Genomic DNA, 21,543 nt, shown 5'->3' with positions numbered 1-21,543 from the left:
TATGAGGAGAAATGTTGGAGAAAGTAGGAATGGAAAGGAAATGCCATCCCCAGCCATGGGCCAAAAGCGTTGCATGGACTGGGGAAGCAGAAAGAGCACAGACTTGGGAACCTGTATTCGAATCCTAGCTGGCTATTAGCTAGAGAAGTTACTAGCTTTCTCTGACCAATTTTCTCATCTTGACGCAGGGATAATACTACGTAATCTGGAAGACTGCTGTGTGCCTGGGTTAGAACTCCTGTATTTTAACTGCCTGAGACAGCACCTGGAAACTGTGATGTGCGTTAATAAACTCACTTGGATCAAAGGTTGAAGGGCAGCGGGGGGAGTGCAAAACAGGATGGATTTTGGAACTAAGCGTCCTGGTCTGTGAGGTTTACTAACTATGGGATTTGGGGACAAGGATACTGAGCTGGAGAAGCCAACACAGCAGCAGTCAGAGAATCTGGGTCCAAGTTTCGGCTCAGTGACTGGGTGACCTCCAGAAAGCTTCTCGGCCTGCTCTTGTCTTTAAATTAGGAGAAAGAACTCAGTAATTTCCAAGGACACGTCCCACACTGACAGTCTAGGATTCCATCTATTTTATTTCTCTCCCCAAAGCAGAAGAGTCTTCATCTGTCAAGTGAGGAGAACAACCTCCCTCCTGCTGGGAGACAGTCAGCCCCCTTAAGATCAGTCTGTCCCTTCAGTGAACAGGTCTGCCGGGTCCTTCCCTTTGATTTAATCAGGAGGGTGAAGAAAGCAGGGGCACAGGAAGGCTGGAGGCTAGAGGAGCTGGAGGAGAAGGAAAAGCGGTAAAGGATCTCAAATGAAAGCTGGGCAGCAGAGATCATTGCCTCTGCTGACCTTGGCGTGGCCACCATGGACCTCGCTGGGCAAACCACAACTGAGCTTTTATTGTTGTTATTTCTCCCGGTGTACTTGGTTCAGAGCAGGGCATGAGAAGGTACCTAACAAATGCCCATTGGTAGATTGGCCCCCAGGAATCCATTTGAGCTTGACAAAGTATAGGGTTAGTTGAGCCAATAATCACTCATTCCACAAACACTCTCAGGGCAGGTCTGTGCCATAGGCTTGGCTTTCCAAGATGCATAAGAGGGCCCTGCCTCAGAAGGCACATGGCAGGAAAGCAACTCCCCTCTGTACTGACTGGCAAAGAGAGCTGTGAGACCCCAGAGGGGGCTCCTGATCCAGGCTGGGGCTCAGGAAGGGGCCCTGGAGAACAGAGACTTAAGGGATGAAGAGAGTGGGCCAGATGGAAGAGGTGCTGGGAGAAGGTGTTCCAGGCACCGCAAATCCTACACAAAGGCTGGAAGGCAGGGAAGAAGACGGCCTGCTTGCTCACGGAGAGTTCAATTCCAGGGGCACAGCTTCCACATTAAAGGCACAGACTCTGAAACTGGACTATCTCGGTTTGACTAGCTGTATGGCCTTAACCGCTTAATCAGTTCCTTGGTTTCCTGATCAGTTAAGAAGGAAAGAATAATAATAATTACCATGTGGGTTATTGTGAAGATCTCAGTGAGTTAATATAAGCAAAGCGCCTGGCACATAGGCAGTGCAGATGTGCGTTGTTTTAATCATTGCTCTTATTTATTTGGCTGAAGGTGTGGGGAGGGGAGGATGGAGAGGGAAGGAGAGGTAAACGGGAGTTTGCTGGTCCAATGAGGAATATGGAGGGACTATGAGAGCCATTGCAAGGTACAGGGTCAGAGCTAGTCTTTACAGAGCTCCCCTGGCTGCAGCGTGGAATGCGGTCTGGAGGGAAGTAATAACAACAGAGGGCTCCATGTCCTGAAGGCAGATGGGGCAGAGGTAGAGGGCAGACACAGCAGAGAGCCAGCAAACGCAAAGAGGCTTGCAGTCAGAAACCAAGATCCGATGTGGTGGTGACCTGCTGGACTCTGCAGTGACCAAGGCCCAGAGAGTCATCAGGATGCAGTGGGGAAGGGGAAGCAGTGTGGATAGATGGTGCCACTGATGACGACATTATTTGTCTACCACCCCAAGAGCATCAGAACTCTTCACTGAAATCACACAATCTCAGGGAAAGGGGACCCCAAAATGACTACATACGTGGGAAATGAGCGAATATAGAGGGACCAGTGACAGGCTCTGTATGCTCAGTAGCTGGACTGACCTGTAATTCTACTGGTTCCATCTTACAGATAGGGAAGCAAAGTCAGGGTGCTGACATCACGTGCTGAGTGTCTCGCAGGGGTCTAGATGGGATTCAGATCCAGTTCTACTGACTTCGAAGTGGTGCCCTTTCCATTAAAGCAAGATGGGAAGAGCCAGGAGTCTATTTGCATGTGACTTGCAGAATGATTTGCATATGTGCCTGCATGACTTTCTCTCTAGAGAGTTCTGTGTAAGGTTTATTGTTGCTGTTCTCTGCTAAGAGGCAGCATACTGCAGTGCGAAGAGCTCAGGTCTGAAGAAAGCCAGGCAGGGGTCTCTGTTGCGCTCAGAGGGTGGGTCACATGACAGCAGCCACTCTAGGCCCGCCACTGACCTGGCCCCTCAGCCGAGCCCAAGGGCCCAAATTGTGGAATCGCAGGGAGTCTGGCCCTAAAGAGCCTGAAGTTCAGAGTCTGAGTTCTCACCCTCCCACCCCAGCTCTGCCCATTGCACAGATGAAAAGACAGAAGCTTAGGGACGTGAAAGGACCCATCACAAGCCCTTAGTGGATCTAGTGGATGCTTATACTGTAAGGTTGTGTGGGATAAACGTAGAGAGAAGAGGGGGAACTGGTGAAGGACAGAGGCATGAGGAGAGCAGGGCGGGGGAGCGGAGGGAGGGGGAAGGGGCAAAGGTTATCGCTCCATTGCCGGAAATATTAGGTACTACTTGGTCCTAGTGGTCCTGGCGGTTGTGAGCGCATGGTGTGTGGGTGTGTGTGTGCATGTGCGTGTGTGTGTCTTCCCTCTCCTTCTCCTGAGGAGAAGGCTACCTGAGGGCTCAGCTACTGGCTCTCAGGAAGGCAGTGAGGAAGCAGGGGCCAGGGGTGCACGGTACAGAAATCACACACCTGGGCTTAGGTTCCCAGGAAGGATTAGAGGAACTGTACCTGGCACCTACTCAGTGCTCAAGATGTGCTACCTCCTCCCCTACGAATAACACTTATTTAACGCTTACTGTATTCCAGACAACGTCCTAAATGTCTTATGGATATTAACTCATTTAATCTTCACAACAACCCCATGAAGTAGGATTCCTATTACTATTTCCTTTTCAAGATAAAGGACCTGAGGCACTGAGAGGCCTTGGAACATCCCCAAGGTCATACTGTACTAAGCGGCAGAGCTGGGATCCAGGCCCAGGCGGCCTAGCTCCAGAGATGGTGTCACCCACACTCTGTTACGGGGCAACACAGGAGCTCCTCTGACCTCTCATGGTGTAGCTGGAGGACGAGGATGGTCTGGCCTCACAGAGGCCAGGAGCAGGGTTTGAGGCAGCAGAGGGGTGACTGAGAATCAGCCATCCCACCACCAAGCAGAGCCTCGAGGAGATCAAAGCCCCGCCTCCCTTAAAGCCACCCTCTGCAGAGCTCTGCGAGGACATGACTTCACTCCACTCCCAGCAGCAGATGCGTCAGCAGCTCGACTGCAAGAACTGTGGTCCCAGCCAGATGGGGACGATCAGGCCCCGCATGTCTGTTCCTCATTCAAGGTCACTGAGCTGCTTAATGGGAAAGAGGAGTTAACAGAACAGAAGGTATCTCAGCCATTGTCCTTCCAGGCCTTGGACCCTCCTGCCTTCCCCGCAACCAGGCAGGGTGGGGAGGCAGGTCCAGCTGAGGGCGGGGCCTGAGGAGGAGAGCCCAGCGGAGCCCTGTGGAGCTGTGGTCCAGGCTGACCCCAGGGGCTCAGTGACCTTGGATCACTTCCTCCTCAAGGAAGGATGAATTGTGTGTCTCAAGGGACAGTTACAGACATAGGGAGAGAGGAAGACCGGGGTTGGGGAATGGGTCTCAGGGCGACATCTGCCATGAGTTAGCTGTGTGGCCTTGGGTATTCCACTTCACTTCCCTGAGCCTCCACACCCTCATCCGTAAAATGCTTGTCAATTGTTGTGGGGTGGCCAGAGCACTGTGCTGTTCCAGGCACAAATCTTAGCCTTCTAGCATATCCCATCCCTGAGTAGGGCAAGAGAGCATCTCAGGGCTTGGGAGACCCAGATTCAAAGTCCCCTTCTGCTATTTACTGGCTGTGTGACCTTGAGGTTCCTCTTTCTGAACTGAGATTCAACATCCCAGAGCCAACACAGCATTTGTTCCTCACAACGGCCCCATGAGATGCAAGAGATAATCCCCATTTGGCAGATGTAGAAAATGACACTTGAAGACTGAGCCCTAGGCCTCAAACAGTTCATGGTTTAAAGGGAAAGAAACAAATATTAATCAAATATATAACAAATGAGGGCAATATAGATGGGTAACTCACATTGCAGGCACAAAGCAGGAGGCTGGAGGGAGTGGGCCAGGGTGGCCCACAGAGGGCACTTGAAATCAGCCTTGGGAGATGGGAGGTGTTTGCCAGGTGGCAAGGAGCCACAGGAGAAGAGCAGCAGGTGCAAAGGCCCAGTGGTGGGGAAAAGATTGGCCATTCGGGGATTAAGTTGAGAAGGACTGGGATATAATGAGGCTGAGGCCAGAGAACCTGGCAAGAGCCAGAGCATGGAGGGTTGTGAATGTCATGCCAAGGAGTTTGGAATTTATCTTGAGAGGGTAGTGGGAAGGCATTAAAAGGCTCTGCCAAGGAGCAAACATTGACTGAAAGCCTGCAGGACAGCACGGAGTCTGTTAACCGAGCACCATCCAGATTCATTTTTGGAAAAGCCGAGTCAACAGAGAGAGCACCTGAGATCTGCTCAACTTCTCTGTGCCTCAGGCCTCATCTGTAAAGTCAGGTAGTGACCCTTCCCTCTGTCTGCTGCCCACAGGGGAGGTGGGCACCGGAGTTGGAGCTCTCAGAGGCGAAGGTATTGATGGCAAGGCTACTTCTTTTTACAAACAAGGACAGAATAGCTGCCTCTGATGGGCTGGGGGAACAGGTCTGCTGCCAAGTTTAGTAACTGACAGATGGCTGCAAGTAAAGGGGTTGGTGAAACCAGGAGGGACCTGCGAGAGGTTACTGCAAGGACAGCGCTGGGGAGGAAAGAGGCTGGAAGTGAGAATGCCGTGGAGTAAGCTAAGGTGACTGGGGTGAGGAGTTGGGGCAGCCCAGCCATGCCTCTCAGCAGCTGCTTGTCTCTGGGCAATCACTTCCCCTCCCTGAACTCTGTCTCCTCGTCTGAAACAAAGGGGAGGCAATCGTGCCTAATGACAGCACCGGAAGACTATGAACGGGGAAAATCAAACCCGTATTTATTTGCATCATGCCTTATAGTTTACAAAGCACATTACCCACTAGACCTTCTGAGGTCCCCACGGGGAAGGAGGAGACATCTGTTGAGCGCCTGCTGTGTGCCAGGCGCAGGACTGGGGGCTTGCTTGCATTGGTCTCACGCCAGTTTCACACCAGCCTTTGCAGGTAGGTATTGTTATCCGAATCTATTTTACAATTGAGGAACTGAAGTCACACTGCTAGGAAGTGGCAGAGCCAATATTTGACGCCAACATTGTCTGATGCAAAATCCCCAGATGCCTCCACAACGGCATGCTGCCCTCAAGTTCTAGAACCTCTGCAGGTGTTTTCATGTCCCTAAGACCTCATGGTCATTTTGAAGTTAAAATGAGATAAAATACTTGACTTATTCAAATTTCAGTTTTCTCGTATGTAAAAAGATAGTTAATATATTCCACGGGGGGAGGGAGGAGGACAAAAGGGGTAATTAGGCACACATGTGTGGTGATGGATTATAATTAGTCTTTGGATTACATGATGTAACCTACACAGAATTCGAAACATATTATGATATACATCTGAAAGTTATAGAATGTTATAAACCAACGTGACTGCTATAAAAACTAAAATCACAATTAAAAAAATAAATAAATAAAATTACGTTTGTAACTAAAAAAATATACTTCCCATGACATAGAAAAATTAATATAATTAAATTAATAAAAATAAATACTTAAAATATGTAAAGTACTTAGAACAGTGGTTGGCACATATATAGTAGCATATGTTTTAAATATGATATACTTACTAGATAAGTAAAAATGCAAAAGTATTGGCAAGAATGTACGACAGAAGGAATTCATACATTGCTTGTAGTAGTGGAAACATCTAAATGCACATATCCTATGACCCAGCAATTACATTCCATGGTCATACACCCTGCAAAAGTATTTGCACATGTTCATAAAGTGACACATATAAGAACATTTGTATCAGCATTGTTTGAAAGAAAAACAACCACTGTAAACAGCTTCATTGTCCATCTCCATGAAAATAGATAGGGAGGTTGAGGTATTGAGGTACAGGCAGACATGGGGCAGAATACACGGAGAAAACAGCTATACTCACCAACATGGGTATTGGGTGAAAACAAGTGTCAATGCACACAGAATGATACCATTTTTATAAAGTTCAAAAACATGCAACACTCAAAAACACATTGTCTAGCAAAGCTTATATATACAGTAAAACCATTAAGAAAGATAATGAAAGATAAATACAAAATTCAAGCTGACGGTTATGTGTGTGAGGGGGGAGGTAGGAAGGAGCACACAGAACTTAAAAGGAGTAGATAATATTCTGCGTCGTAAGCTAGTGGGTACCTGGGCAGTCAATGAATTATTATTTATATATTACTTATTAAATACATTTATGTTGCTGACTAAGTGAATTTATATGCATGCACGTATATATATACTGCTGACTAAATATATATTTATATGGATTAAATATTTAATAATGAAAATGCAATTATAAAGAGATAGATTTGAGAAGAGAAATTGTGTCTTATTTATCTCTATGCTTACCAAGCATGGCACCTTGCTCATGGTAGTTATTTCAAAAGTTGTTTGTTAAATGACTGACTGATAGAGTGAACAGATAATTTTCAGTCCTTACTTTCCCAGTTCACCACCCTTCTACCAACATGCATATTGACCTGGAGTCAGATTTCTTGTTGTAAACCACTGGACGAGTGAAACAAAGCTAGGGAGTGGAGATGGCTCTGTAGGCTCATCCTCAACATAGCACATAAGAGAGAACTCAATTTAGCCCTACCTAATCATCCATCCATCCATCCATCCATCCATCCATCCATGTTGTCAACAAATATTTATTGAAATAAATCCTAGTGGAGATCAGGTGTAACCTCTTTAAAGAAGTGAAGTAAATTCCCATCCAAGATAATGGCTCTGCATGTGACCACACTGTCCTGGAGACCATCGCAGAGACATCACAGATGTGGGGGTAGGCACAGGATGCTGGTGAGATCCTGCAACTCACCTTGGCACACAAATGAAGAGGGTGTTTCCCCTGGGTGGACTCGTCCCGTGATGAATACCACCTTCTGCTCTGCCCCTTCCCGAAGGTTGTCTGTAAGGTAAAATGGAAAAAGGTTACAAAGGAAGGCAGGAAAAGCTGACACTATGGGTTGGAAGTGGGAGGGGGGTAGGGAATGGGCTGGGCGCTATACATTTATCTCTTAAATCATTGGCTTAGAACCCTTAAGGCCCAGCCATTGCTGACTAATCAAATTATGCCCCTGGCTACCCAATATTAAAAGACTACATTCTCGTTCCTAGGTGCAACTGATCATGTGAATATTACAATCATCTGAAGAAGTCATAGGAGTGAAGTCCAATCCCAGATTCACTGACCATGACGCTAGGCCAGTTGTATAGCCTTTCTGAGTTTCAATTTGCTAATCTATAAAAATGGATAATAATACCCACTTCATAGAGTTGTCGTAATGATTAAACAAGCTTATATATTGCATAGTACACATTAAACATTCAGTAAATGGAGTAAAGAAGGTATCCATTTATATTAGTAATAGTAATAGCAGCTGCCATTTAATTAGCCCCTTTTGTGTCAGGCACATTATATACATTATTTATAATCCTTACAAAAACATGCACATTAAACTCCTTTTATAGAGGCAGAAACAGAGGCTCAGAGAGGTTATATAACGTGTTCTAGGTCACACAGCTAATAGGTAGGGGTAGAGCTTGTCTGGCCTTGATGAAGTAATAGGGGCCAGATTTCTCTTTCACCTTCAGTGACTAGAAAATTGGACAAAGTATACAAAACAGCTGTTTTCAGACATTGGACAAGAGGCAGAACAATATCAACCCATGAGAAAAGAGAAACAAATGAGGGGTACCCTGTGATTGCCCTGGCTGTTTTCCTGGAGGCCCATCGCAGACCAAAAAGTAGAGAGGGGTACCCTGAGCAAAGCATGGAAGTCTCACTGAGATCGAAGTTCAGAGAGTCAGAAGCAGGTGGTAGTTACGGGGAAACTCTGTAAGTTTCAGAGAAGAGAGAGCTCTGTAGGAAAAGCGTTCCAGAAATATGTAAATGGGTCTTAATGAGTCTTTGTTAGGTCCCAAGATGTGCATGCAGAGGGTGAACCTCCACAATGTCATAAAAAAATGACCAGGTTGCTGTGAACGGCACCATTCTCAGGGCACACGCGGGGCTAGGGATCATTTGAATTCTCGCCTCCAAAATGGAAGCTCATTGATCATTCAGGGCATTCGGTAGAGACCCCAGAAGGGCAATGCCTTAGTGGTGGGGCTAAACTATTCTAGACTCACTAACAAAACTTTAAAATCAATCTCAAAAGGATCAAACAGAAGAAACTCAAATGCCTGCTATACAAAGCCCAACTCTCTTTAAAGGACGACAACAAAATCCAGATAGCCAACAACGTATAATTCACAATATCCAGCGTCCAATAAAGACTTTTAGACATGCAAAGACGTAGAAAAATATGGCCCCAAATCAGACCCCACGTTCTTGCTGCCTCTATAGAAGTCTCATTTGTATAATAAAGTTTAGCTATCGGGCAAAGATATTATTAGACAAAAACAGTAGCCAAGAGTGATAGTCCCAGAAAGAAGGGGCAGGGAGATGGCACTCAGCACAGGCAGAAGAAGGATGAATTGACATAGACTGGAAGGAAATTCAGAAATGAACACTGAGAGAAGTTGGATTAAAGGATTCCATCCATGTTAGAGGATGATCAGGGGTGGGGGGCAGGTAGAAATAATTCACAGGCTTTCTGTTTCTCAAATGCTAGCGACAGGTCATTTTGAATGTGGTTCATAATCCCAACAGTGGATGCACCAATGTCAGACATTAAAATAAAACATATTAACTCTACTAAGCCTGGTTCTAAAAGCTGTGAGTTGCTTGGTCTATTGGGGTGACCAGCAGAGGTTGAGGTCACCCCGTCCCTAATACTAGACCTCTGAAAGGCAGCGAGAAATGTAATGGAGCCAAAATATGTTCTTGAGAACTCACTCTGCTCAGCTCTATGCCAGGCACTTTTCGGAACAAAGGGACAGGGAGAGAAGGCTCAGCTGCTCCAAAGAAGTTTATAGTTTAAAAGATGAGTTAGACACCTGAACGCTTCCTGGACTGAATATTAGCTCCTCCAGGGAGAAACTGTGACTTTCATGGTGTATTTCCCAGGAACTGCTCAGGAACTGACTATTGAATTAATAAATTAAAAATACTTGCACAGATCGTGGTTTATAAAGAAATTTAGACACACATTATCTTACTTACTCTTCATCATGCCTTTGTGAGGAGGACGGTATTAACCCCATCTTGCAGGGGAGGGAACTGAGGTTCACAGATGGAAGGGGCGTGCCCAGGGTCATGCAGCTGGCAGTGGTACAGTCAAGTCCCAGCTCGGAGACCAGTGTCCCTCTCACTCCCCTATCTGTCTCCTCCTGGATCCACTACCAATAGCAGATTCTGCATCTGCTGCCTTTCCCTCTACCATGTACACAAAAGAGTTTAGTTTCATCTCTTATTGCTGACGGAAGTTCAGCTACAAGATAGTATTTATTATGCTTTTTCACTTAAAAAACAAAAAACAAAATGCCACCAAGCCCTTTTAAAAAATACTGTCTAACATTGACCCCATCTATCCCAGCAGTCCAGAGATGATAAATGGCATTACCAAGGCCCTCAGTGAGGGCTGCCTTTATGGATGTCTCTCCTGACCTGCTATCAACTCAATTGCATTCAGCATTTCTGCTGACCACAGGGAAATGCAAAATGGGCATTCTATTTGCACACTAATTTTACTGAGCCCCTGGGTCTTCATAAAATGATAACGTGGGGCTAATAAAAATCAAGCATCTCGGGTGCTAATATAAGCAAATGTTGATGTAGGCAGGTAACAAATTGCTTTGTCATTTAGGAGGCCGTAAAAGAGCATTATAATCATCTTTAGGCAAAATGGATGGGTCGCCTTTGCTTAGCTTTTAGCTTTCATTTGCAAAATCAATTTAAGGTAATGTAGCAGCTCTGAGGCGGTGTGACATGGGACACCCCCACCTCCTGTCACTGAATCTCCAGACTCCTGCAAAGCCAATGAACACAGTTTTGGTGGAGGCGGCAGGGATGATGAAGGATGTGTGCTTGAACAAAGCGAAGGTGGAAAGGAAGCTGAATGACGAGACCAAGAACAACCCAGAGGGATGATAAAACTGGAAGCCCATGGAGGGTGACATGCTCAAGGGTACAAGGGCACACTCAAGTGGAGCCGGGACAGTCACACCAGGTTCCCCAGTTAACAGAAGGCATTGGAAGTCAAATGTACTTTGTGTAGTCTCCCAACACACACACACACACACATTATATCCCTCTATCATCCATTATTTCCTTATTCATAAAATGTTTATTGAACACCTATTAGGTGGCCAGGCACTAGCTATTATTATCTTCGTTTTACAGAAAACCAAAGCCAAGAGACATTAAGTGATTCACCCTAGTTCACATAGCAAATGACTGGCAGAGCCAGAGGCCCCACCCAGGCAGTCTGACTCCAGCTGAGTTCTTAACATCTGTGCTATTCTGTGTCTTGTGAAGGAGGACAATAATATGACCCAGTTACAATAGCAATTAAGTCACATTTATTCAATACTTATTCTGTGCCAGGCACTTTATATATATGATCTTATTTAATTTTTGTAGCAACCCAACGAAACACCTCCTATTCTTACCCCTATTTTATAGATTAGGAAATTGAGGGCTAGAAAGGGCAAATGACTTGCCTAAACCTGGATAAATAACAAATGTAGGGGCCACGATTAAACCCAAGTCTTTATGAATCTCAAATCTATGCTCTTAACCACTGTGTCATGTCACCTCTTGGGGATTAACTCAGGTCCTTGTGGTGGTTTTAAAAATACATCCCCAAATTCTTGGTTCTTCTCCCCCCTTCAAGAGGTGGAGATGAACTCCCACCCCTTCAGTGTGGGCTGGACGTAGAGACTTCCTCTAACACATAGAACAATATAAAACTGCTCATGTGCCCCTTTTGAGATTAGGCCATAAAAAGACTGTGGCTTCCGTCTTGGGTGTACTCTCTCTCTCTCTCTCATCACTCACTCTGGGGGAATCCAGCTGCCATGACATGAGAACACTCAGGTAGCCTGTGGAGAGGTCCATGGTGAGGAACTAAAGTACTCAGACAACAGGCAAGAGGAACTGAGGCCGGCCATGACCATGTGAGTGAGCTCGGAAGGTCATCCTCCAGTCCCAGCTGAGTGCAGCCCTGGCCGACAGCTTACTGAAACCTCATGAGAGATCCTGACCCAGAACCACCCAGCCAAGCTGCTTCCGCATTCCTGACCAACAGAAATGGAGAGATAATAAGTGTTTGTTGTTTTAAGACCTGAATTCTAGAATAATTTGTTAGGCAGCAGTAGATAACTAATTAATCCCCCTAGAGGTAACTGCACTTCCCCTAGTTGATCTGTAAAACTTAAGGAACTTTGCATCTTATCTATTGATGCCAAGCCTGAGTGAGGACCAGACCCGTGACCTTGGTGCCAAGATGGCGTGAGAGCCTCAACTGACCTGGTCAATTATCAGAAGATCTGTGGTTGGTGGAGGTTCTAGAAGATGCCAAGAGGCCCCAGAGAGCACTAGCTGGGCCCTCTGAGGACAAAATTCTCCCAGGAGTTCACATTGTCAGTTTGGTTTCCTATCTCTCTTGACAATAACTCTGACAATAAGCTGTCATAGGGCGTGAGGTGCCCATGAAGGGAGAAGGGGCTGGTGGACTTGGAGGGCAATGTGCAATGCTACAGCAGGAGAGAGATTTTTTTTTTACCATCTAAGCCTTCCTCATTTTCTTGACTTATTGATCCCTGAAGGCATCATAAAGTCAATAGAATGCCCTCCTATTGGTTTCCAAACCAGATCAGTGGCTGTCTTTTCTCTAATACTCCAGGCCCCAAACATGTCCACAGTACCACTAGGCTGGAGAAAAAGAAATCCTGGCAGCCGTAACAGCGTGGTTAGCTGGTACCTGTCTGAAGGCCTGCTCAGGACTAGATAGCCTCATCACTGCTCTTCCTATGCTGGCACTGCCCCTGCCAGTCCATCCTCCACCCAGCCACCAAAGTGATCTTTCTAAAATGCAAACGGGAGCACACGACTTCCTCTGCTTATAACCCTTCAGTAGCTCTCTGCTGTCCTCCGGACAAGTCCACCCTCCCTCATGGCATCCCTGGTCTCTGGTAGCTGGTGGCCGCCCACCTCTTCAGCCCCTTCCCCAGGCCCCAGCCTCAGCTAACCATCAGCAGCTCTGCCACATGAATGCTCCCCCACACCTCCACACTTGGGGACATGCTTTTCTCTCTGCCTAGAATGCCAGCCAGCATCTCATTTGTCTGGCTTACTCCTACTCAGCTTCCAGACTCTGCCCAGGTGTGCCTCCTCTGAGGAGGGCGGAGAACCTAACATTCACCCAGGACTTGTCCTAGGCCAGCCCTGTTATTAATGTTGTGTTGTATCTGACTTCATCAGCATAATAACTCTGTACTTTCCCCTACAAATATGTCATGTTGAAGATAACATGAGGATATCACTCTGTTGTTGATAGGGACAATAAAGAGGGAACAGAAGCTCTGAATTATAGTGAGAATATGCTCCAGGGGCATAATTTCTTATATACAATTTTATGAGAAAGTGTAGGTTTAGGAGGCATCAGTGGAGCTTTCTTGGAGGCACTGGAGGACCAGTGAATGCATTTGGGTAGAGATGAGACGATGAAAGCGGACATCCAGGGCTGGCTCAGCTAAGCTGACTAAGGGGGAAGCTAACAGGAGGGCACAGCTGGATGAGGGAGTCTGAGCAGGACATTGGTCCCTGTGTTTCTTCTGTCCCCTGAAGGGACCCCTGAAGGGGTCAAATGGAAAGCCTGCTGGCTTTCCGGGCAGACAGGCCAGGACTCATATCCAGGCCCTATAGATTACTGGCTGTGAGGCCTTGGGCAAATTACTTACACATTCTGAAACTCAGTTCCTTATAAAATGAGAATAATAATTCCCAGCTCACGAGATAAATCTTAAGCAAGACTTTAACTCTCTGCCCCATGGCTTTGCCTGTAATAGCAGGCCCCATTTATTGAACAACAAGGCACAAAAATAGGTTTTCTCAGCACTATGCACATCTTCAGTGGAGTAACTCTTTGTGTGGGGGTGCTGTGCTGTGGATTATAGGATGGATCTCCAGCCTCTACCCACTAGATGCCAGGACCACTCTCCTCCCAGTTATGACAATGGAAAATAGCTTCAGACATCACTAAATGTCCCAACTCTCCTCAGAAGCAAAGTAGCCCCCGGTTGAACATTCTATAAGCCCCTATAGGAATATTCTACTTTATTCAGACTGGCGTTGTCACTATCTTCCCGAGCAAACCTTCAATTTCTTAGACTTTCTATCTTCGCCCCAACTCCTTCATGGAGCCTTTCCAGATACCACCAGATTGCAGTGCCCTCACCCACCTCTGAACTCACAGAGTTCATCTGGACCCCTCACGTGGTCTTTAATAATTTGCTGCCTTGCTCAGGCAGGACCAAAAGCCACAACCCAGACCTGCTCTGCCTAGTGCCCAGCATCTGCTCTTCCGAGCCGCTGGGCCATCTTGAGACAACAGTAGTGTTGGCAAAGCTGATTTTCAACTCTCCAACTCCCCAACCCCGCTGCCCTCTGGGTCACATTCCCTCAGCCAGGTTCATATCACCCACAGCCTGAAAACTCCTGTCTAAGAGGTTGCTCATTCCTGCTCCAGGGTTGGGGATCAAATGCTCTACCCTCAGTGAGATGGAGAAGAGAACAGGGATTACCACTGAAAAGAGAATGCTCAGGACAGAGAAACACTCCTGAGGCATTAATTAAGGAGTTTCAGGCCTGTGGGGAAGGGAGCCTCTGGTACACCTCACATGTCTACCACGTGTCAAAGCCGCTCTTTTGGCTTTACAAAGAAGGGAGGATGCCTCTGACTTACAGGAGACTCAGAGAGGCCCTCAGAACTGCAAAGCCTGTGAGGTCACTGAGTAGAACATCCTCTCTGGGAAGATGAAGGTGAGACAGGAACCAGCTGTCCCTGACCAGGAACAGGGTCATCTGCAAGGCCCCTGGCCTAACAAGATAAGGCCCCTAACCAATCAGCAAGCTAGGAGAACCAGATAGAGCCCACCAAGAGCCACATTCCACAGCTCGGGACTTTCCCAGCTTACGCATGCGCCCTAGCACGCAGGAGTTGTCTGAAGGGGACCTTAGTCCCATTAGCACAGTAAAAATCATACCCAGGGGTGGAGAGCTAGCATGCTAGTGATATATGTGTCACATGAAGTGGCATGTTGAACAACAGCGCAAGTGCAAGAAAAACCCCGCCTACATGCTAGGACAAGGGCCTCCTCCCCAGCCTTTGCCTAATAAAAATCCCTACAGTCCTGCTCCCTAACCAGCTGGTCAGCTGCCCCCTTCCTTTCTGCACCGGCTCCCTTGTGCCTCCACCGTGTACAAGCTAATAAACTTTGACTTTCCTACTCCTGTTTGTTGTCTTTCTTGATTTCTATCCTGGGGTACAATAAGAACTCAATGTGCCAGTAACAAAGGGAGAGGCCCAGAAAGGACAAGTGACTTGCCCCAGGCCACACAGCTAGAAAGTGGTCGAGCCAGATCTAGAATCCAGGACACAGAGCTCCAATGTCCAAGCCGCCTCCTCTCAAGACACTGTGCTGCCTTGGGAAATGTCCATGCAGGCTGGCACCTGGAAAGTGTCCAGTGGATGCCTGCCAGGGAAGAGAAGGAAAGCCGAAAGCGATGCGCCTGAGGGACCAAGGGGTAGGGCCAGCCGTCACCTGACAGTCAGGGGAGCAGCACTCCTCAGACGGCTGCCTCTGTGGGCTCAGCAGTTTTAGCCTCCTTGCCGTGGGCTGGTCCTCTAGGCCTGGGAGCAGGTAGGCAGGCAGCCTTCTGGGGGCAGGCTACTTACTGGCAGGAGGGCTCTCCCTGCCACGACCTATCTTGATCCCAGCACCCTGGAAGCACCTCCAGAAGGCCGGAACCAGAGCCGCCTGCTCAGAGCACCTGCTGAGGTGGCTCTCCTGGGAAGGAGGCCGGGAGACCTGAGATTCCCGTGCGGGAGCTTTACCCGGAATTGCTCTTGGAAAACCTGTGAGAGGTACGACTTAGGCAGGACTGGGACAGTCTCCACAGTGACTTCAGTCAATCCCCTGCGGAGGTTTGGGCCAGGAGGCCCCTTCACAGCTGTCCCAGAAGGCAACGGGGCTGCCTCTGTGCCCTGCATTGACTGGCTTCTGGATGTGGGCTGCCCCCAGGGTAGGGTGTAACCTCAGGCAAGGCAGCTTCCTTTGGCTGAGTTCAATTTCCAGGGAGGGACTCAGCTGTGAGCGGTCAGCCACCAACACTCCTGAGACCTGGTCCTGAAGGGCGATCAGGGTGGCACACACAGTGTCTGCTACACCAGCCTTTAGCTGAGACAGCTGAGGAGAGCAGGGCAGTTCTGATGCCCCGAAGACAAGAAGGCAGAGGATGAAGGACTTTCTTTTTCAGTTCAGTTCCATACATATTGTCTAACACTGACCATATGCCAAACTTTGGGCTGGTCCCTGAGGATATGCAGAGGAGTCACTGTCCCTGCCATCGAGGAGCTCAAAGACGAGTGGAGAAGAAAGACGAAGCCTGGCTTTGTGGTTATAAACTCAACTTTTAGAGTCAGACAGGAGAGTGAAATCTGAGTCCTGCCATACCTGACCTTGAGCTCCAAGATCGTTCATTTTCTCCTCTGCAAAATGAGGATGTGATGTCAACCTCATAGGGATCTTGTAAGAATTAACCGAGATAATGCATCGGGTCTATGCACATGACCTGAAATGGTCTACAGCCACCTAGGAGTCACTGGGTCCAACCACTTGATCTTACAGATGCAGAAACTGAGGTCGCAGGACTCTTAGCAACACCAGAGCCATGGCTCTGCCTGTCTTTTTCACAGTTTGTATTCCCAGTGCCTCGCACACAGAAGGTGCTCAATAAACACTCGTGTAACGCTTGTAGAATACTTGTTGCCCTTTGGTTGCATCAGCTTATCAGGCTAGACCTGAGTGCCCAGGCTGTCCCAACTTGGGCTCTGCCTTTCCTCTCCCCCAGCCTCCAGAAATTCCTCACCACGTTCAGTTTTGGGCTTATTAGCAAATGCAAATTGAATTACGCTGTGCCCTTTCCCAACAAGGACAACAAAAACAGTTTCCCCAGAAAAAGAGGGCGAGAAGAGGTGAAAGCTGGGATGAAAGTAGAAGACAATACATTCTAATCAAACTTGATAAATATGCAAATTAAAGCAGCTAAACAGTTGGCTTTGACAAATGACTTCTCAGTAATGGATTTTTCCACAGTGAAAGGCGAGAGTTCAGCCAGCCTGGTCGTCACCAGAGGAGCCCTCTCCTGCTTTCCTGGTAATGCGGGCGACGCGGAAGGCACCAGGATGCCAGGAGGCGAGCACAGCACTAACCTTGCTTTTAATAGACGCCATTTATCGGGCTTGCCTGCTGGCTGCTAGGCACACCCTCCCTCAGCCCGGCAGAGGGAGGAGCCCTGCCTCATGCCCCAGGGAGCTGAGGGCAAGGCCAGTGAGGGCCAGATTCACATTTCGCCGAGGGACCCAAGCAACCAGCTGTTGAGGAACATAAGTTGAATCCTGCCGGTAGTTTTACTGCCTTCCGGGGGTCTCACCAACTCACAAGTTAGTGCCTTTCCGTTTGTTCCCCTGTCACAGGGCCTGGCACAGTGGTGGTGTTCAGAAACTTGCTATGTAGCTCCAGAGGGAGGCCTTCCCTATGCCAACTCTCATCTCTGTTTTTCCATCTGTAAAATTAGCTGTTGGAGTCAGCCCACCTGAAGGTCCAGACAGCCTGGAGCAGAGAAGAAGGGTCAGACCACGGACTCTGCAAAATACAGTCGTGTACCGCACAACGACATTTCCGTCAACCAAAGACCGCATGTACGACGGTGGTCCCAGAAGATCAGTACCATAGAGCCTGGGTGTGTGATAGGCTGTGCCATCTAGGTCTGTGTAAGTGCACTCTATGAAGTTCACACAACGACAAAATCAGCTAAGGACACATTTCTCAGAATGTATCTTGGATCTTAAGCAACGCGTGATTGTACAAAGCAATTATCATTGTAAGCACTAAATTTGAGGGTGGGGGATGTTATTACTTAACAAAAGATAAGCAGAATAATTGCTGTGAAATGGATATTCTAGTAGGTTATAATACAGCAGTCAGGTGAGGGGTGGTTGAAAAGGACCAGGTTTTGAGCAGTTACTGTGTGCCAGGTATATTTTATACACTATAATCGAGGTCTCACCAGGCCTGGCGAGAATTGTATTGTTTTCCTCGTATCATAGATAACAAATCTGAGGTGACGTGCATTGCCCAGGGCCAACCCAGCTAGCAAGAGTCTCAGCTGGAATTTGAACCCGGTCTTTCTATCTCCTGAGCCCACTCTTTTTTCTGACACCTCCAAGGGTGGTCCTTCCCCAGGTATATCAGGGGAAAGCTCCTGCCCCAGGTATATCAGGGGAAAGCTCCTGCCCCAGGTGTATCAGGGGAAAGCTCCTGCCCCAGGTGTATCAGGGGAAAGCTCCTGCCCCAGGTGTATCAGGGGGAAAGCTCCTGCCCCAGGTATATCAGGTATATCAGGGGAAAGATGCTCTGTAGGTACACGTGCTCAGTCGCATGCACACGTCTGCTTCTGACTCAAACTCCCACAAATTCCTGAGTTTTTGTACAAAGTTATCAGAGCTGAGGTGCAAGCAGAAATTTATGTTGAATGGTTTGCAGTCTCAGAAAGACACTATTAATACAATCTCCCCAAACAGAGCACCAACATTTAGGAACCCTCAAAGTGCTTCAGGAAAAGAGTTTCCTCGTAGAGCTGGGAGTAATGCGATCCAGGCCCTGAGCCGAAGACCTGTCTTGCCTGACGCTGGAGGAATTTAGATTTGAAGAGTGTTCTTTCTTTCCTATTGAGATCTTCATTGACTTGTATAAAAATACCACTTTCAATCTCAAATCCCCACTGGCATCTTTATATAAGCACCGAAAATGCTACTGGGCTTTGGAGATTTCATTTAATGAAGGAAAAGTATTTCTATTAAAGAGTGTAATTTTTTTTCCTCTCTCAACACAACATCTTCCGAGGAGCCGAAGAGGCTGGATTGTTCTGGGCTCTGAGAAAATGAACCAGCCCATGCCTCACCCATGAGCGGGTTAAATAGACTACAGAATAGCAGCAGCCAAGGAAGGCGGGGAAGGATCAGCAATAAGGGGAAAATAAGGGTAATTATAATAAATAAACTCCCATATACCCATGACTTTACAGTTTAGGAAGCACTTTGGGCTCAATAGGGAGATATTTCTGTTGCCAACTCCCCCACCCTCGTGTGCTGTGTGAACCACAGCAGCAGCCTCTGCCCTGCTGTCCCTTCTCAGGGACCTTGGTCTCACTCTTCTGCTTCCAGTCCTGTGCTGGCTTCCCTGGGCACTAGAAACTAACCCAGGCTAGGACCCGTCCTGCTTCTCCCCCACCCACGCCCCACCCTCACCTCTGGCCCCTCTCTCACTTGCTCATCCTGCCTCCTCACACTGGTTTCCTTCTAGTTCCTCTGCTCTCCGTCTGGAGGACTCCCCTGGGTTCTGTGGGGCTGGCTCCTTACCCCTCAGGGCTCCTCCCACGAGAACGGTAGCTCCACGGCGGCGGGAACTTTGCTTATTAACCGCTGTGGACCCAGGTCTGACATGGCACCTGGCAGCTACACACACTGACTGCATATTTGTCTAGTCAATAAACGCAGCTAACCAGTATGGAGTGACACCTGCTGGGGAGGGTGAGGGCCAAAGGAATAAGACTAGACAGGTGGTGGGGGTCAGCGAACTGTCCGAGGTCATACAGCCGGGAGGCTGAGAGAACAGAGCGGACCCCATTCTGATCAGTGTCAAAGCCTGTGTTCCTCCTGCCTCCTCCTCCCCCATCCCAGGTTTTGGTTTCCTCTTGGAGAGGCCACAGGGTGAGAGCAGTGTGAGCAGGACCTCAGGTATGACTGTGCCTCATTTCGAATCCCGGCTCTGCCACTTACTGGCTGTGTGGCCTTGGGAAAGTCACTGGACCTCTGGGTGCCTCGCTCTTCTCATCCATAAAATGGGAATGATGATAATATTCATATTATTGGGTAGTTGTGAGGACTAAATGAGTTAAGATAAAACACTGAAAACAGTGCTCATCACATGGTAAACCCTCAGTTAACATTTGCTGTTGTTAGTAATTCGACAAATAATTCTTGGGCTCCCAGTGACCGCTCCCCCAGGAAGCCTTCTCACTCCCAGGCAGAGTCAGGCACTCTCTGCCCTGTTTCCTCCCAGCCCCTTCTGCTATTACAGCAATTGCCCAGCGGTATAATAGTAATTTGCTTCTCTCTCAGTCCCCGCCTTTCCTCTCCAGTGACTGAGCTTTTGGGGACAGAAGCTGTCTGGTTCACCTCTTCCTGGCATTCATTTCCTTTGTCTGAGACAGACAAGGGCATTTTGACATGGTTGTTTTGAGGTAAGACTTTTGAAACGGCTGCATCTAAATATAAAATTGCTTTTGAAAATTACCAGGTGCCTGTGAAGCAGATCCCACGCCCACGCAGCTTTGATCTCACTGTCCTTCACTCCCACCAATGCCACCAGTGCCATTACTGCCCTGCTTCCCTCGTTGCCAGCCCGACCCAGGGCCCACCCCAGCCCAGCCCCTCCTCTCGCTCCCCTCCCTGAGACCCCTTGCAGAAGTGGAGATGAGGGATGTGGAAGTTCTGGGATGAGGGGAAGTAGCCTGGAATGTCTCCTTGGCACATTATTTGGTAATGTTTTTTAAAGAGCTGAAGGTGTAATGGTTTGTTTTCTCAGCTGTGTCAAAACGTCCCCATATCAAAACAGTTGTGTTAGAGCAGCTGCACCAATGTGGCTGAAACGAAAGGACTGTGTCAAAACGATATGAACTCTGTGAGGAAGCCACCTGGCAGGTAGCAGTCCTCAAAAATGGATTTAAAACATATACCATTGTGAGTGGATTAACAAGCAATCAGCTACACTTAACGCCAACTCTCCCTGTAATAATTCCTTTTTGTTCCAATGAGGATGTTTCTACTACTATAAGGATCAGAGAAGTTAAGGAGGCTACCTGATGTTACACAGCAGGTCACAGAACAGAGATGATTAGAAGTATGGTCTAGTTAATCTCCCCCTTTTACAGCCAAGGTGCCAAGAGAGAAAATGACTTGACCAAGGTCTCACAGTGAATTGCATTTTCACATGTTAGATCAGAAACATGTGATCAGTTCTTGGATAACTTCTCCACCCTGTGCACTAAATTCTGGACGATAGCATCACCATTGGGCTCATGGCAAGGCCTCTACAGAATGGAACAGAGACACGGCAGGCTGCTCAAGCCCGAGGCACACTACTGGAAAACTGGACTGGCCAAGTTCTCAGTAAACGACGCTCTAGTGTCCGACCGGGCAGGTCGTCAATGTCCCCTAGCCAGGCAGTCCACCGGAGCAGCAAGGCCTCCCGGGGCCCATCTGCACGAGGCAAGGGCGAGCTTCTGCAGTGTGGCACACGAGCGCGGAGCTGACTACTTGCATCGATTTCCATAATTGATATTCCTGCAGCTGCCTAAAGAGATAAACCCTGTTAACCTGAGTTAGGAAGTTATGTATCCCTACTGTCTTCATGGCTTCGTGATTTGGATTGAATAGAGCTTTTCTTGAATAAAATAAATTACAAAAACTTAATTTACAAGAACTTATTTCCAGAGGGTGTTTTTATAGAGTGGCGATATATGCTCCTAGGATAAGGCTTCTAGGACATTCTGCCTCCAAAGATACCTGGGGCACATGGGACTGGAGATGGGCAGACCTGGGTTTGCAGCCGTGTGACAGAGGTAAGCTGCTGAACCATGGCATCATCAGAGGACAGTGAGGAAAGGCATGTAAGTCACAGGCGCTCCACAGAGGCAGCCTCTGGTGTCACAGACTTCAGAA

The 21,543-nt window shown here is 47.9% G+C and overlaps 1 protein-coding gene and 1 long non-coding RNA gene across 5 annotated transcripts in view; one reads left to right on the top strand and one right to left on the bottom strand.

Moving 5' to 3' along the window:
• The window catches only part of AGBL4 (AGBL carboxypeptidase 4), a 1,241,053-nt gene that overhangs the window by 156,554 nt on the left and 1,062,956 nt on the right, over nt 1-21,543 (bottom strand). For all 4 annotated transcript variants that reach the window (XM_046660687.1, XM_046660683.1, XM_046660686.1 and 1 more), the window contains exon 7: nt 7,410-7,499. In XM_046660687.1, coding sequence (XP_046516643.1) covers nt 7,410-7,499 — 90 coding nt within the window. The remainder of the gene's footprint in view (nt 1-7,409; nt 7,500-21,543) is intronic.
• LOC124239205 (uncharacterized) lies at nt 15,834-19,283 on the top strand. The gene is made up of 3 exons (XR_006888576.1): nt 15,834-17,202; nt 17,337-18,116; nt 18,155-19,283. It is a non-coding gene; the product is annotated as an uncharacterized LOC124239205 (long non-coding RNA).

Source organism: Equus quagga, chromosome 5, assembly GCF_021613505.1.
Source record: "Equus quagga isolate Etosha38 chromosome 5, UCLA_HA_Equagga_1.0, whole genome shotgun sequence".
In the NCBI taxonomy this organism is placed as follows: domain Eukaryota; kingdom Metazoa; phylum Chordata; class Mammalia; order Perissodactyla; family Equidae; genus Equus; species Equus quagga.
The sequence above is the reverse complement of the archived record's forward strand: the minus strand, read 5'-3'. Positions and strand labels throughout refer to the sequence as shown.